This window comes from Oncorhynchus keta, chromosome 8, assembly GCF_023373465.1.
Source record: "Oncorhynchus keta strain PuntledgeMale-10-30-2019 chromosome 8, Oket_V2, whole genome shotgun sequence".
Taxonomy (NCBI): domain Eukaryota; kingdom Metazoa; phylum Chordata; class Actinopteri; order Salmoniformes; family Salmonidae; genus Oncorhynchus; species Oncorhynchus keta.
In genome coordinates, this window is record NC_068428.1 from 20,423,180 (window position 1) to 20,441,444 (window position 18,265).

The 18,265-nt window shown below is 41.6% G+C and overlaps 1 protein-coding gene across 4 annotated transcripts in view; it reads right to left on the bottom strand.

Moving 5' to 3' along the window:
- The window catches only part of LOC118386972 (protein dispatched homolog 1-like), an 82,585-nt gene that overhangs the window by 25,816 nt on the left and 38,504 nt on the right, over window positions 1–18,265 (bottom strand). The window contains exons 1-2 of one of the 4 annotated variants that reach the window (XM_035775026.2): window positions 2,498–2,872; window positions 1,111–1,239 (exon numbers count right to left, since the gene is read on the bottom strand). The exons of 2 other annotated variants lie outside the window; for them this stretch is intronic. In XM_035775026.2, the coding sequence (XP_035630919.1) occupies window positions 1,111–1,120 (10 nt within the window). In that variant the 5' untranslated portion in view covers window positions 1,121–1,239; window positions 2,498–2,872. Of the gene's footprint in view, window positions 1–1,110; window positions 1,240–2,497; window positions 2,873–18,265 lie in introns of those variants that run through there. One more of the 4 variants, XM_035775027.2, reaches the window with a different exon arrangement.

Genomic DNA, 18,265 nt, shown 5'->3' on the forward strand with positions numbered 1-18,265 from the left:
ATAAAAAATATGTTTTTGCCATGATATGGCTTGACACACATAAAAAAAGTAGTGAATTTCCTTTCACAGGTAATGCACGGTTGTGGTTGGTTGATAAGTTGGTAAGGTTGCAAAACACCAAACCCCGCTGAAACAGATTTGACGTGAACCCAGATAAATAAATCTCTCTCAGTCTAATGTGATTGGGAGTCCTGAGAGAACCTCATCTCCCTACAATAACTAATGGCTGAGGTGGGGAGAAAAAAAATACTTCTCACTAGTTCCCATACATTACGGTCTACTTCATCCACATCACGCCTAGGACCGAGAGATAGATATGGAACTGCACTAGATGGAAATGTACTGCAGTGCAGAAAATCCCCCTGTACATCACAACACATTATTACTACCATATCATAACGCATAAATATTGCCTTAAAAAACAAATCTACTGAATGTGGCTTCTATTCTTCTTTATTTTCCGATTTGATAAACTATGCAACTTTTTTAAGGGCTACTTTCTTTACCGAACCTTGTAGAGATTTTGCATTTAAAAATATTCACATCTGTCAAGACAAACTTTACACATGACACAGCTTCTTGCTGTTCCCTCAAACTCACTACGGTCCCATTCCTCCAAGTTTGGCTTGGCTCCATGTGATCGCATATGAACACAGTACATACACACTATCGTTGGCTACATCAAATATATTGACGCCAAACTAACCGACACCCATTAAGATATACAATATAGCCTTCTAGGAAAACCTTTTCTCCATGCAGGGAAACAGCCATGATGCAGTGAATGTGAATGACTGTGTTCTGCGATGCCTCAACATGAATAAGGTAGGGGGTAACATGAGACTGACAGCCCAGTCAGGTCAGAGCTGTGGGAATGGGGGGGGGGACTTCAATCTCGCTCTGTCTGAAGGGCTCCGAATAGCAGGCAGTGCAGGGGAAATGAAGGTTACGTTTCTAGTTTACCAACAATGATAGAAAAGCTGAAAGGTGGCAATGAAATTATTAAGTATGAAAAAGAGACTTAAGAGAGTAGTCTGGATCTTTGTGATATGAACTGTGATATGAAAAACATGACTATGCTTGGCTAAAAAATCAGTTGCATCCCTCTACCTGTACACATCTTCCTTCAACATTGCTCCACGGCCACAGGAATTTAGATGGCTGTGTGGGCTCCAATACTGAGCGCTGAAATCCAGGTGAGACATCTAGGCCAGTCTGTAGTCTGACACAAACAGGGGTCTGTGGCCCTCGGGAAACAACGGACAGATTACAGTGTGGAACGACTGTCCTAAAAAAAGAACACTGAGGACATGTCCTTAACAATTATTTAATTAATAAACTATTTATATATATATTTTTTTGTGTGTATCTGCAAACACTGGTATGTTACACATTTTGGTTTTAAGAATTGACGGTCACACTATGCTAACAACCGACACAATGAGGTTTGTGGAAACTGCAAAGATTTAGAATAACGGATGCATTTTTCTGCATTCATGTTGAGTTTGTGATTAATTTGGGGTGAATCTGTGCAACTACGAGGTACGCAGCAGGAGGCAAAGTACCTCATTCCTTTATTTAAAGCTAATAGGACAATCATTAATAAGAGGACTCAGTCAAGACAGTTAATAACTTCCGCCTCATAACAGAATTTATCCTGGAAACTACGTGTACATGCCCGAGAGGACTATGAGGACTTTGACATTCATATTCTAATAGTCTGAGAAGCTTATGACAAGCCTGAAACTTTGGCCCAGTTCCACAGCTAGGTTTTACATACCTATATGGCGTTCTCGCTCAAGGATACTGCATTGTATAGAGTTAAATAGGCAAATAAGCTGGTTTGGTGTCATACAGTCATCATGCCTTGACCAATCAATGTGAAGCTGAAATGAAGAGAAGCAGCATATATTTTTTTCTTCTATTTTATACATTAGCGATAATGTATTACAATGCATTGCTCCAGAGAGAGCATTATGATTAAATAAGAAAATAAACTATAATGTTGCTTCACTATGAGATATGAAACCATATTAAATAATTTGAGTAAAATGTAGTTTTGTTTCAACTTTAAAGGTAGGCTGAGTGACCACTAACGTTCTAACTAAGCTGCTGTCACACTGAAGAAGTTTCTCTGTTTTGTCGAAGTATGTCCATATTAGCCTACCAAATATAATGTTGATCAACTAAAGTTATATAGATTACATGATGAGGCTAAAAACATTCCTATAGGAATCTACACCAGCGTTCAGCAAAAGACCGGTGCATCCCATTCAGCGAAAACATCACTTTCCATGATTTCGTTCCAGTACCTTGTAACAGCGGAGAAGGAACCCGCTATCTACATCGTATCCTAAACTCCCACTTTAGTAGCCAAAACAGTTGGAACAACAGACACAAATATACATTTATAAACCATTAAAATTATGGGTTTTAAAACAGTATTTTTCAGAGGATCAATGCACAGCAGACATTTAATGGATTTCTGATACGGTACCTTATCGAAGTGTTCAAAAGCTCTGGATGCTTGCGTTTCGTTCGTGCTCGCCTAAATTGAATGTATTAACCGAAAACGGATTACGTTTACAGTATCCACCACTAGTTTAACAAAACACTCAGAAAGAGAGGAACACGTCGCGGCGAAAGAAGGTCGTTTCTCACTGAGAAGCGGTCTGCCGGAATGACACATACATGCACCCTGTCTCCGTAAACGCAGGCGGTGGTCTGGGTGTGGGACTGCGCACTAGCCCACTGATAGGATGTTCATGATGATGCTTGTCGACTTTTAACCCAATCAAGGCCTCTGCAGGACACAGCAGCTGGAGGAACGGAGGTCCATCATCATCCTCATCATCATCAGTAATAGTATTACCCTCACGAGCAAGTTATGCCGCGTTCAAAACAACTGGGGACTCGGAAAAATATGAGGTCAAATCATGACGTCAATGATTTTCAGGTCGGAAAGTCGGAGCTCTAGAAAGATGCCCGAGTTGAAACTCCGAGTTTGATTACCGTTATAATCGATTTTTCTCAGTCTCAGCTCCTTTTTTCCCGAGTTCCCAGTTATTTCAAATGCACTGAAGTAGGAAGTCGGAGATTTCCCAGTTCTCATTTCCGAGTTCTCAGTTATTTTGAACGCGGCATGTGTCTCGCGTTGCCATACCTTCAAAATCACGTAGTTTTTCGACGAGGCTACTAGCTAGTAAACAGCCAAACAAACTAGACTAGAAACAATGTATTATGAGTCTGATTTATTTCATAATCACAACAGGAAAATTAAAATCTTCTGACCTGCTTATTTTAGGATGTTATTCAGACAATCACTGACTATTATTGAGAGGTTTCTAAGGCCAGGATTCAATCCGATCGCGCTTTGCCGCCTATCTGCATTCAAGATAAACGCTGCATACTGTATGTCGGCTCAATTGGAAATTATTATTTTAAATGTCAAGCGCATGATAACGCGGATTTCCAGCCAGAGGGATGTGTAAGAGAGAATAATGACCTAACACCAAGTTTACAAATGAAACTGATCAAAAAAATCAGCTGTCAAGTTAAGTTGTGAAATAATCACGGTTTTGGTATCAATACACCTTTTTGTTTTACCTCAAACCACTTCATTATGACCCCACCCACGTCATGGCCTACACCACATTCAAGATTACAGTCCAGCTGTGTTCCGTCCTTTGGCTGGGTTCTATAATGTAATAACTCCCTAAAATATACTCCCCTTTAGCTCAGACCTCCCTTTAGGTCAGACCTCTCTGCCCTGCCCGTTCCCTTGAAATAACTGTGGTTTGATTCAAAACACACTGTGGACTTTCTGATAAAACCATACCCAACCAACAGTTGGGCCTCCGCCACACAATAAAATGTTTACCATATCCTTTGGACTATTTCAAGAACATTTTGTTCCCATGTTGCATGTCTCCATTACACCACCATGCAATATCCCAATCTTTCCCACATTGAAAAGATGAAAAACAGAAAGAGCTCGTCTTCCGGACTGTTGGAAAAATCTTTGGACACTTCCTGTGCTCAGAGCATTCTGCTCAGCAGGGGGGGGGTTCTTCCTCACATGGAATCATGGAAAGGGAGAGGCTATACCTGGCTTTAATTTCAGCTGTCTGCCAGTATCAGGACACAGTTCATATAGCACACCATAATATGCACTGCAGTAGGGTGCTGGCTCCAAGGAAAGTACCTAGGATTTCTTTTGCTTAGAACAGTTGTGTTTAGCATCGTTTACCAGCAGCAATCTTTCAGGTTTCATTGAGTCCTAACTGCTGTATAGGCCTACATTGTGGTTTGTTGTGTACATCTGTAGTTTCAATGAGCAATACTAATGTTAACCTAGCAGAACATCCAACACAAATCTTTCGATAAACACTCACCCTGTTTAAGTGATTACTGGCCAACAAAAACAATATAGCCTAATGTAGGCCTACTTACAAAGCAAAAATACAGTAGGCCTACACTACATTATGTAGGCTACCGTATACACAAAGAAAATAATAATCCATTTGAATAAATTACATAACATAGAACCAATAAAGTCTCACTCAACGACAAAGCCTGTGCGTGTGACCAAACATGATTATTACCTATTCATATACAATAGAGTGTATATTACAGCAGTGGTTCCCAAACTGTAGGGCGCAGGGGGACCTCAGTCCGGCTTTAAACTTACTCTTGAACGTTGTAATAGTAGAATGCACAAGGTGTCATTTTGAAATTGGGTAGTGCATTATCAGTTTCCTCTTGTCATGTCAGTCATTGGATCTTAGAGAGCTGTTTATAACCTGTCAGAAATATCCAGATCAACGAGCCCATGTCAGGTAACGTTTTTTTTTTTTTGCCCATAGATATTGTTGTAATTTTTTAGTCACTCAAATATCACATGAATATACATTAGACATGGAAAACTGTATAAAATTGCATGAAAATTTGCTTTAAAACTGCTAAATGTTCTTTGCACCCCATGAAAAAATGTGTAGAGTTACAGAAAATAAGCTTTCAACCTGCTAAATTCTCTCCATCAACAAGGGGTGTGAACAGTTTGTGTCATGAACAGTGCTGTGCGCAGGGGGGGTCGCCAATGCTGGAAGGGGGGCCGAGTAAAACATTTTAGGAACCACTGCATTACGGGGCTAGTTAGCTCAGTGTGAATAAACGGCTTTATGGTTGAAGTGCAGAGCCTATAGCCCCATTAAACCTCATGAGTGGCTAGGATTATCACACTAAAGCCTGGTGTATCAGTATCCAGCCATGCCTGTGGTGGTGGTCATCTGCCTGGTCAGCCCAGGCCATCCGAGTCCAGTGAGGATGCCCCCTTTGAAATAACAAGAGGCTGGCTGGTGGCCACTGCGGCCCTCGACTGCAGGGAAACCACATCAAAGGGCACAGTAACGGGATGAAGCTGTAATCAAAGCATACTGGTCCCAGCACTGATCACCCACAGTTCAAACTGACGGGCTCCGCCAAAAATGAAAGAGAAAAAAAAGAAGGAGAGAGACATTTCTAAACACTTCCAGGAATGGACCTGGAGTAAGACAGTTGTAGGAACGGGTTTTCTGTTTCATGTTCCCTGTTATAATTTGGAGCACCAATGGAAATGTGATAAGGTTTTGCAATAGCCTGCTCTATTGGAGCTTGTACTTCCTAAATGCAAGGGTCGAAGCAATATTGAAAGTACTAGGGTGACTAGTACTAGTAAAATACTGTAGGACAACTGAAGGATCCCTTACAAAAGATACACGTTCAGGTTTGCACAGATGCAGAATAAATTTAGGCCTACGCTTAAACAAAATGCAGCACAAATGTCCAAAGTAAAGAGCCAAAGCCGCTCCCTCTTGCACATTCCAAGGACATAAACTTCAAACAGCTGAGAGGAAAAAAACATGCAGTGCACAAAGGTTTCCTGCTATAAATTAAACATGATCCAACTAGTTTTGATTTGGAAGCACATTTACGGTGACCTAATAGGCAATCGTGAAAGCTGAAATCAGGCAGGAACCATCCGTCAGATGATGTTACAACCCCATTGTGCATTGCAGTTACCCCTGCATGTGGTAATGGGGGGGGGGGGGCAGTATCACTCTCATCTTGCAGCATTGCTGACATTGCTCTGTGGCTTCTGTGAGTCTAAGTTTCGGAAACCCAGGGAAACCAAATAGCTCTGACACCCCCAGAGTGAGGACGGACATCTCCCACCCGATTAACACTCCCCAAGTCCGCAGGGATGGCCAGGACTTACTGCCAGAGTTAGACAAGGCCTAAAGAGAACACTCTCGTTTGGGCCTAAATCTGTACGTTTATTAAAGTACACTAGACTTTATACACACTAACTGAGGCTTCACCTCTCCCTATGACCACAGACAGTTAGAAGAATAGCCTTTGTGCTGAATTATCCTCATTGTCTGCTGGAGATTCAAGGGACCAAAGAACAAGTGCAAGGAGTTGCTGGAGTAGCAGGAGAAAGTGCAACCACAACCAGCTACATGCTGTAGCCATGTGACCTGCTTCATGTCCCAGAAGAGAAGATAAACATGAAAATAGGCTGGAGAAACCTTGAAATTAAAGAGATACCGGGGTGGTGTAGCTGGATGGCCGTAATGCTAATCTACATTCCTCTTATAGGTGTTGATGGGCAGCTTGGAGGTGTAAATGAGATCACAAGCACCTGTTCTATACTCATTTTGACAGACTGATAGAAGAGTGACATTTTTGTCATTTGCTGATAAATGGTTTGTCCTTTCCTTTCAAGTCCTCTAAGGATGGAATAGGCCTATTATCGGGATGATCAAGAACGCACTTATTTTTGGTCACAATGAATTGCTCGGCCATATCTTTGACAATCCCAGAACACACACCAAAAAAAAGAGAAAACTAGATGTGTATGTTTCAGAAGACAAGGGGAAAGGATTCTTAGAACCCAATTAACAGAGGGTTGTTCTTCAGCCTCGCTCCAGCCTTGGACTGGGAAGTAACCTCCCACCCCACCAGTACCACCCTCACAAAGCCCTTTGGCACAAAAGCAGGCTCTGCCCTCTAATTACAGTTGTTTTTACAAAGGATTTCACATGGTGTCAGGGCTTTGGACTGGACCTTTGTCCTCCTTTCACATAGAGCGGCAGTGCACCCTCTGCTTTCTCTCTCTCTCTCCACCTCTATCCCCTTTCTTCCTCTTCTCCTCAAGTGCAGGGATTTTTCTGCCATTGTAATTCTTGGGCGGGCCACCTAAGCGTTGTGTAAAAAAACCTATTATAATAATATTCAGCTAGACAGTCAGGGAGAATTGAAAACTCCCAAAACAATCAATTTAGCAGTATCCATTTTGATATTATGTTTGAGCAAAACAGCATTATCCTTGGCAAAAATGCATAGAATTCCAGGAAACTTGCTTTAAATTAAAAATTAAAAATCTCAGCTCTATGGCAGAATATGGACATTAGAGGATTAGAAAGCCAAGGCTTAAAAACAAAGGTGTCTATGTATGCCAATTAATCAAGTTTTATATTAAGTCTGCAAGATAGATCCCTGCAATATCTCATTGAAGATCTAGATAACTTTTCCGTACTCTCTGGACTAAAACCTAATTATGATAATTGTACAATATTACGTATTGGATCTTTAAAAAACTTTTACATTACCCTGCAGTTTACCTATAAAATGGGCTGATGGTGAAGTAGACATACTCTGTATTCATATCACAAAATATATAAATAAGCTCTCCACAATGAATTTCAATAGAAAACTTGTAAAAATAGACAAGATCCTGCAACCATGGAGAGGTAAATACCTGTCTATTTATGGAAGTATTGCCCTGATTAACTCCTTAGTCATATCTCAGTTTACTCACTTACTTATGGCGCTGCCTATTCCTGATGATTCGTTTTTCAAATCATATGAGCAAAAAATATTTGGATTTATCTGGGATGCTAAAGCAGACAAAATAAAACGTGCCTATCTGTATAATGAATATGAATTGGGTGGGTTGAGATTATTAAATATAAAAGCACTAAACCTCTCTCTCTAAAAGCTTCACTTATTCAAAAGTTTTACTTGAACCTTAAATGGTTCTCAAGTAGATTACTAAGAAAAGCTCATCCATTGTGCAGATTGCCATGTCTCATTAAAAATGATACTTTTTTCAAAGTGTCTCTCTTTTTCAAACAAGCATTGCAGAGCTAGAACAAATATTACAGCAAATATTATGGCTGAACTCAAATGTGCTGGTTGATAAAATACCTGTATTTATGGGAAATATGTTTGAAAAGGGTATTTTGTTCTTAAAATATATTGTAAATTGGCATGGTAGAGTTATGTCCTTCATGGAGTTATCAGAATTGTACGGAAAGGTCTGCTGAATCCAAGAGTACAACCAATTGATTACAGAATTACCCCAAAAATGTATGAGGCAGGTGGCAGCGGGAGGAGGTGGGGAACTGGTCTGTCTGCCCAATATAAAGGATTCAAACTGGTGGAGGAACAAAATAGCATAAATAGGAAAGTATACCAGTTTAATTTGAGGACCAGGATGTTGACAACTGTGCCATACAGATTGCAAAATAGTTGGGAAGAGATTTTTGATGTACCGATTCCATGGTACAGGGTGTATGAGATGATATATAAAACAACGCAAGACTTCATGCTTTTAAGCTAAAATTATTATATAGAATTCTTGCCACCAACAAAACATTTAATATTTGGGGCATAAAATCATTGAAGCTCTGCAAATTTTGTTGTGAGGATACAGAATCAATAGACCATTTATTTTGGTATTGCCCTTAGGTAGACTGTTTCTGGTCTCAGGAATGGCTGAAAATGCATAGCATTGATCTAAAATTGACCCTATAAATAGTACTGTTAGGAGATCTGGAGAGACCGGGTCAGTCAATTACTAATATACTAATACTTTTAGTAAAAGTATTTATCTTCAACTCACAATCTGTGGATTCTACTCGATTAGATAGATTGAAATGGTACGTTAACCATCACAGCATAGTTGAAAGATACAGTGGGGCAAAAAGGTATTTTGTCAGCCACCAATTGTGCAAGTTCTCCCACTTAAAAATATGAGAGAGGCCTGTAATTTTCATCATAGGTACACTTCAACTATGACAGACAAAATGAGGGGAAAAAATCCAGAAAATCACATTGTAGGATTTTTAATGAATTTATTTGCAAATTATGGTGGAAAATAAGTATTTGGTCACCTACAAACAAGCAAGATTTCTGGCTCTCACAGACCTGTAACTTCTTCTTTAAGAGGCTCCTCTGTCCTCCACTCATTATCTGTATTAATGCCACCTGTTTGAACTTGTTGTCAGTATAAAAGACACCTGTCCACAACCTCAAACAGTCACACTCCAAACGCCACTATGGCCAAGACCAAAGAGCTGTCAAAGGACACCAGAAACAAAATTGTAGACCTGCACCAGGCTGGGAAGACTGAATCTGCAATAGGTAAGCAGCTTGGTTTGAAGAAATCAACTGTGGGAGCAATTATTAGGAATTGGAAGACATACAAGACCACTGATAATCTCCCTCGATCTGGGGCTCCACGCAAGATCTCACCCCGTGGGGTCAAAATGATCACAAGAATGGTGAGCAAAAGTCCCAGAACCACACGGGGGGACCTAGTGAATGACCTGCAGAGAGCTGGGACCAAAGTAACAAAGCCTACCATCAGTAACACACTACGCCACCAGGGACTCAAATCCTGCAGTGCCAGAAGTGTCCCCCTGCTTAAGCCAGTACATGTCCGTCCAGGCCCGTCTGAAGGTTAGCTTGAGAGCATTTGGATGATCCAGAAGAAGATTGGGAGAATGTCATATGGTCAAATGAAACCAAAATGGAACTTTTTGGTAAAAACTCAACTCGTCGTGTTTGGAGGACAAAGAATGCTGAGTTGCATCCAAAGAACACCATACCTACTGTGAAGCATGGGGGTGGAAACATCATGTTTTGGGGCTGTTTTTCTGCAAAGGGACCAGGAAGATTGATCCGTGTAAAGGAAAGAATGAATGGGGCCATGTATCGCGAGATTTTGAGTGAAAACCTCCTTCCATCAGCAAGGGCATTGAAGATGAAACATGGCTGGTTCTTTCTGCATGACAATGATCCCAAACACACCGCCCGGGCAACAAAGGAGTGGCTTACTAAGAAGCATTTCAAGGTCCTGGAGTGGCCTAGCCAGTCTCCAGATCTCAACCCCATAGAAAATCTTTGGAGGGAGTTGAAAGTCCGTGTTGCCCAGCAACAGCCCCAAAACATCACTGCTCTAGAGGAGATCTGCATTGAGGAATGGGCCAAAATACCAGCAACAGTGTGTGAAAACCTTGTGAAGACTTACAGAAAAGTTTGACCTCTGTCATTGCCAACAAAGGGTATATAACAAAGTATTGAGATAAACTTTTGTTATTGACCAAATACTTATTTTCCACCATAATTTGCAAATAAATTCATTAAAAATCCTACAATGTGATTTTCTAGTTTTTTTTCTAATTTTGTCTGTCATAGTTTAAGTGTACATATGATGAAAATTACAGGCCTCTCTCATCTTTTTAAGTGGGAGAACTTGCACAATTGGTGGCTGACTAAATACTTTTTTGCCCCACTGTATATGTTGCGTAGAAATCCAAAGAGGGTGGCCAGCAGACATAGGTGGGATGGGCTGAGGGTTGGGATGTGGAATTGGAGACAAGTGGGAGTGGAGTTGCTGTGCGGGAGATAGAATAAGATAAAAGTCAAAAATAAAGTCAAAATAAAACTTAATAAATAGTACGTTTGAATGACTACTATTGTAAAGTGACTATTCTACTGGATGTCATAAGGTGAATGCACCAATTTGTAAGTCGCTCTGGATAAGAGCGTCTGCTAAATGACTTAAATGTAAATGTAAATGACACTGAGGGGCAGTGTTTTTACCGCTAATGTAGGTTTGCCTGAGGCTGATGCCGTGCAGGTGTTTATAGACATGCATATACACACACTCTCAGTCAAATAAACGCATACAAGAACACACACACATACATGTAATAGTGCCAGACATGCACACAAACATATACAGTTGGCATTGCTGTTATGATTTTAGTTGTCCTTGATGTGCTTTGTTTTAAATGTATTATTTTTCTTTCTTTTATTGCCTTGCTGTTTGCTGTTTTCTTCTGTCTTTATATTTTTTCTCTTTAGTTAATTATCTTGGTTGTTGGTGCATTGGGGGGTTCTTGGGGGTGGGGAATGGAATTAATTGTATTTTTTATTTAAATGTTTCTTCTTGTGAGGGGGGGACTGTGGGAGGGGTCTCGAATGATTGATGGACAGGTATTGGGGAACTGTGGGGGGGGATCTTGGGGGATTCGGGTTCACGTTTTTTTGCCTGGTGGGAGATCTGTCAACGTGCCCTTGAGCAGGGCATTGACCCTGGATGCTCCTGTGTGTCACTGAATGGGAATCTGTTGGATGACTGGTATGGTGTCATATATACTGCAAGTATATTGTATGTTTCAGATATTCAATAAAAAAAAAAAATAATAAAAAAAAAAAAAAAAAAAAAAAATATATATATATATATATATATAAACCAAAAAGAATATACAGAATCGCAGGAAATTAGCTTTAAAACTGCAACATTTTCTCTCAGCTGCATGACAAAATGTGTAGAATTGCAGGAAATTAGATTTAAAACTGAAAACAATACATCTCAGCTCCGTGGAGAAATTTGTAGTATTGCAGAAAATTGGCTTAAAATGCAAACGCTCATTGCCACGCCCACCACCTAAGCACCTTTTTGATCCATAAAAACACGTTTTGTGCCAGAAGAGACACTGTGGTATAGTTCCTCCTCTGGTCAATGACAGTTTCAATCCCTGTCTAGCCTCTCAGAGAAGGGCTCAGAGCACTAACAAACTGAGGCTGGCACTACAGACACTAGAAGAGAGTGACAGTGGAAGGAAAGAGTAGTTGTTTGACCTTGGGCTTGCTGAGATGCTAACGAAGGGCTGAGACAGACAGGGCAGTCCAGCCGAGCCGACGGGGAAGGAAAAGGAGGAGGCTGGTGTTGGCCTGTGGGGGTAATGGAAAGAGACTCTTTGAGGAGCCCAAATTTAGCGTTTGTTCATCAGGTCGGCTGAGCCTTTGATGAATTGCCCAAACACAGCCAAAGCTTTCCAGAGTCAAACTTCCCCCTAGCCCCTGCTCTACAAACACAGGACAGGGCAGCTCCTCTCCTCTCCGGCCTCTAATGGGAAGGAAGGGGGGTGGGGGGATGTCTGTCAAAATCCAGCCTCCGATGGCTACCTTTTGGGATGGGGATGTCAAATATCTCTGGGACCCTCTGATTCCACGGTTGGTATGTCACACAGTGCCGGACAGAGAGAGGTAAAATCATGACGCTACATTTTCTGTGGCAAAACAGTCTAGGTGTGAGATCACACACCACTGACATTATACTGTCATTCAGAAATACTGAGAGAGCACAAAATGAATGGAATTATGGATAATAAACACATTATCCAAAAATAATAATGTAAAAAAAGTTGCTTTTGGAGAGGAGACATGAACAGGAACCTCTCCCAACTCTCACCGACATGCATTCTTCAATGTCACCACCTGACTTATTTCAGTGGGGTTTTCAACACAGGCATTACAAAGGCAATGCTGGACGTGGGTCCAACGTACTGCGACACAAACCTCTTGGTTCCTGTCCCTCTCACCATCGTGAGACGTGTCCAAGAACTCTTGGCAGGCATGGCATCAGGCCGGTCTCTGTGCCAACATAAATGGAATGACTTCATCCTGTGTCATCTCACTCAGCGGCCCAAGGACAAGCAGACTTTCTGACGCGTTTGGGGTGAATTCGCCTCACTAATGAGACTCTGGTTTGGGAGGGCTAGAATGTGTGTGTATGTGTATTAGCCTTATTAATGGGTCTCTCTCTTTTTAGGAGGGTTGGGGCAGAGTTGGCATTTGGACTCTGTCATGCTCCCTACGGAGGGGGTAAACCACTGAGACGGGGCTTAGGCCTCTGCAGCTGCTCCTCCAGAAGAGAAAAAAAAACTGAAAAGTGATGACATTTTAACACAATAAGATTTTCACATCTCTCTTCCTTTCCCACCTCATTCTCTTTTTGGTTTTTACATGGTAAGTGCAGGCCCAGTTATTAGATCTGTTCACAGCTAAGTAATACTATTCTATACACCTCAAGACCAGTACAGAACAGTGCATTAACCTTTCCCAGAATGACTGAGTAATGGCATTCAGCAAGCTATTGGCAGCTAACCAGCTATACGTTGTTATGAGGGTTTAGTAAAGAATGACAGCCAATGTAAAAAGCTGGTCTTGGACTGGTGTAATGTACGGGCATTCTAAGACAGTTCTGTGCACTTTATGATTGGTTAAAAGGCACAAGAGGTTATTTACCATTCTTGCCAAAATAAGCTATTTCAGGGCTCCCGAGTGGCACAGCGGTCTAAGGCACAGCATCTCAGTGCAACAGTCCCTGGATCGAATCCAGGCTGCATCACATTCAGCTGTGATTGGGAGTCCCAAAGGGCGGTGCACAATTGGCCCAGCATCGTCTGGGTTTGGCCGGGGTAGGCCGTCATTGTAAATAAGAATTTGTTCTTAAGTGACTAGTTAAATAAAAAAATACACATCTTATTAAGTGGTTCCAAATAAAAATCACTTCAGCCCTGTAGGCACAACACTTCTCTCTCTTTAAGGCTTATCCCTGCCATATGTAGAGAATGGCTAGGGACGCAAGTTGGATGGAGCAAACCTTTCAAATTCTTCCCCTTACAATCTTAAGACCAAACAACAAAATGACTGTAGAAAAGTTAGGCCCGTCGAGTTCTCCTGTACCAGACTGGATAGATTGTGAGTTCTGAGAGTGATTTCTGTAGTGAGGGGTGCATTTATCAATGTAAGGCTAAATGTGTGTGTGTGTGTGTGTGTGTGTGTGTGTGTGTGTGTGTGTGTGTGTGTGTGTGTGTGTGTGTGTGTGTGTGTGTGTGTGTGTGTGTGTGTGTGTGTGTGTATCAGGTGTGTGTGTGTGTGTGTATCAGGTGTGCAGGTGCTGGGTGTCGCGCTGAGTACCAGCAGAGGGAGAGAGACATGGGAACGCGGCACTGACACCAGTGGGCCACATGATAAATGTGCGCTTTGACAAATGTAGACTGTAAATACTCACATGTGTGTACTCCTGTCTGTCACATTCACATGTGGCCCTGATACTGCGGGTGTGGAGGATGGGGTGTGTGTGTCTTTTCACTGTGATAGAAGAGGTGCACTGGGGGAAGAGGGGCAGTGTGGGGAAAGGGGGGGCTAATCTCAAAGTCCCTATCCGTAAAGTAAAAACAAATAATACGAAAAGAATCACTCACAAAGAATGGCTGTGGAACTTTCTGACAGCCGATCCACTTAACACATTTGAAACGTTGCTGCCTCGGGCCCCAAAACCAATAACAAATCGTACATCAAAAGGACACTGATACTGTACCAGGAGCCGAGGAGAAAGAGGCTTGAGAGCTACAGGTGTCTCCTCACAACTCCCTGTGTTTGTATAGAATGACCCGGCCCATCCATCCACCCACTTCACAGCATCAGGGTACAGAGCAGACATGGACATATGAGGGTATGTTTGTGTATGTATATGCATACTTATAGGGGTGAAGGTCTGTTTGTCATTTTCATTTTACATGAGAAAACAAGCTGTTATTATTATTATTAAAAGGGTGGATACAGCTTTTTGGCGTCTCCACCAACAATATAGAATATCTTCCAAATTAAAACTGGAAAGCCGTCCAGTTCCTAGTCAGACCTGACTTTATTAGCTGTTAGGTGCATAAATATTTATAAACAGTGAAATATGACAGTAAAATGGATGGAGCAGGAAAAACTCCTCGCCCAGAGAAAATTATGGGGCCCTACTACAGAACCTGGATTAAACTCCTGCCCATTAAAAGAAGTGGGAAAATTATAGTGACAGGATTTTGAATTACATCATGCTTTGGGTCAACATTCCTCCCCCAAAAGGCATTGGAAATGTTTTTTTTTCCTTTAATAAACACAAATGCAATACCCCCCCTCTCCGGGTTTGTGTCACATGTACGTACATACTCACACACACACCAAGGCTACACATCCATAATCAAGCAGGGAGAGTGTTAAGGAACAAGTGAATGAGAGTGGCTCATAAACCACTGGCTGGCTGGCTGGCACAGCCGTGGACATGCACCCACTTAGCTCCATGCTCAGCCCATTAGTCTGCTAGAGCAGCATGACCAACAACACAGCTTTAACTGGACTAATTACAACACACCAATTAAAAACCCTACACAGAGACAGATTGCCAGCCTGTTATTTTTCATATTCATCCTGTCTGTTTGTTTGTTCCATTCGTTTCCCTTTGAAGTGTTGATTCCTACTCATGCTTATGAATTCTAACAAAGAAATTGCTTGTTTGGAGAGGAGTGTTGGAGGACTCTAGCCAGTGATGACTGGTCTTTGTCCTCTGTTCCATGATGCAATCCATCATTAACAACCTAACATTAACGTTCAGTGATGCAATTATATACACTGAGTGTACAAACATTAAGAACACCTGCTCTTTCCACGACATAGACTGACCAGGTGAATCCAGGTGAAAGCTATGATCTCTTATTGATGTCACTTGTTAAATCCACTTCAATCAGTGTAATCGAAATGGAGGAGACAGTTTAAAGAAGGCTTTTTAAGCCTTGAGAAATGGATTATGTATGAGTGCCATTCAGAGGGTGAATGGGCAAGACAAAAGATTGAACAGGGTTATGGTGGTAGGTGCCAGGCGCCCTGGTTTGTGTCAAGAACTACAGCGCTGCAGGGTTTTTCATGCTCAACAGATTCCCTGTGTGTATCAAGAATGGTCCACCACCCAAAGGACATCCAGCCAATTTAACACAACTGTGGGAAGCTTTGCAGTCAACATGGGCCAGCATCCCTGTGGGGGTGGGGTGGGGGGTGTTCTTAATTGTTGCTAGAGTTTCTTTTTACTGCCATCTACACCATGGCAAAATGTCCCTTCTACTTTTCCTCCACTCTGTGTCAGTCGTAGAAGTAAGCTGTCCCAGTGTTGAGAGGCTCAGTGACCCTGGACTGGGCTTTCTCTACCTCTTTCTGCAGTGGCAGCCAGTGAGCGCTAAGCCGTAACAGTGCCAGCCAGAATGATTCCCGGAGTGGAAACGGTTGGAATGAGGGGTCAGGCCCATTCACCCCGGCACAATGCGTTTTGTTGAAGAACTTCACACCTTTGGAGGAGTAATAATGGCAGTAAATTATGAGGATTTAGGAGTTACAGTAAATCACAATTATAGGGCCCCATGCTTGCTCCCTCTCCTCCTGGCCAGGGTACAACCTTCGCACACTAAGTACTGCGCCGCCCGCAGTCTTCTGGGCTGTTCATGTCAGTCACACTGATGGCGCACGGTAGACAAAGACCTGCTTTAAGGCCTTTCCAATGGAACCCGGCTGAAGCCTAAAGACAGCGGAACCCCCATTTTCATTGTTAGCATTAATTGTGATGTAGGCCTAGTGTACAAGTGTTTACAACTTAACAACTAATCTAACATAGGAGAGGGGGGACATCCAGAGTAGAGGTCGACCGATTATTATTTTCCAACGCCGATACCGATTATTGGGGGACCAAAAATAGCCGATACCGGCCGATTTAAAAAAAAAAAGTATTTGTAAGTTTACAATTACAACAATACTGAATAAACACTTATTTTAACTTAATATAATACATCAATAAAATCAATTTAGCCTCAAATAAAATGAAACATGTTCAATTTGGTTTAAATAATGCAAAAACAAAGTGTTGGAGAAGAAAGTAAAAGTGCAATATGTGCCATGTAAAAAAGCTAACGTTTAAGTTCCTTGCTCAGAACATGAGAACATATGAAAGCTGGTGGTTCCTTTTAGTCTCCAATATTCCCAAGTAAGAAGTTTTAGGTTGTAGTTATTATAGGAATTATAGGACTACTCTCTCTATACGATTTGTATTTCATATACCTTTGACTATTGGATGTTCTTATAGGCACTTTTCGTATTGCCAGTGTAACAGTATAGCTTCCGTCCCTCACCTCGCCCCTACCTGGATTCGAACCAGGAACACATCGACAACAGCCACCCTCGAAGCAACGTTACCCATCGCTCCACAAGTCTCAGAGCGAGTGACGTTTGACACGTTATTAGCGCGCACCCCGCTAACTAGCTAGCGATTTCACATCGGTTACACCAGCCTAATCTCGGGAGTTGATAGGCTTGAAGTCATAAACAGCTCAATGCTTGAAGCACAGGGACGAGCTGCTGGCAAAAACGCACTAAAGTGCTGTTTGAATGAATGCTTACGAGCCTGCTGGTGCCTACCATCGCTCAGTCAGACTGCTCTATCAAATCATAGACTTAATTATAACACAATAACACACAGAAATACGAGCCTTAGGTCATGAATATGGTCAAATCCGGAAACTATCATCTCGAAAACAAGACATTTATTCGTTCAGTGAAATACGGAACCGTTCCGTATTTTATCTAACAGGTGGCATCCATAAGTATAAATATTCCTGTTACATTGCACAACCTTCAATGTTATGTCATAATTAAGTGAAATTCTGGCAAATTAGGCGGCCCAAACTGTTGCATATACCCTGACTCTGCGTGCAATGAACGCAAAAGAAGTGACACAATTTCACCTGGTTAAAATTGCCTCCTAACATGGATTTATTTTAGCAAAATATGCAGGTTACTTCTGTGTATTGATTTTTAAAAAGGCATTGATGATTATGGTTAGGTACAGTCGTGCAACGATTGTGCTTATTTCGCAAATGCGCTTTTGTTAAATCATCCCCCTTTGGCAAAGTTGGCTGTGTTTGTTAGGAAGAAATAGTCTTCACAGAGTTCCCAACGAGCCAGGTTAAAAAAAATATACTTGTGTATTGATTTTAAGAAAGGCATTGGTATTTATGGTTAGATACACATTGGAGCAAGACAGTCCTTTTTCGCGAATACGCACCACAACAATTATATGCAACGCAGGACACGCTAGATAAACCAGTAATATCAACCATGTGTGGTTAACTAGTGACTATGATTGATTGATTGTTTTTTATAAGATAAGTTTAATGCTAGCAACTTACCTTGGCTTCTTACTGCATTCGCGTAACAGGCAGTCTCCTCGTGGAGTGCAATGTAATCAGGTGGTTAGAGCGTTGGACTAGTTAAC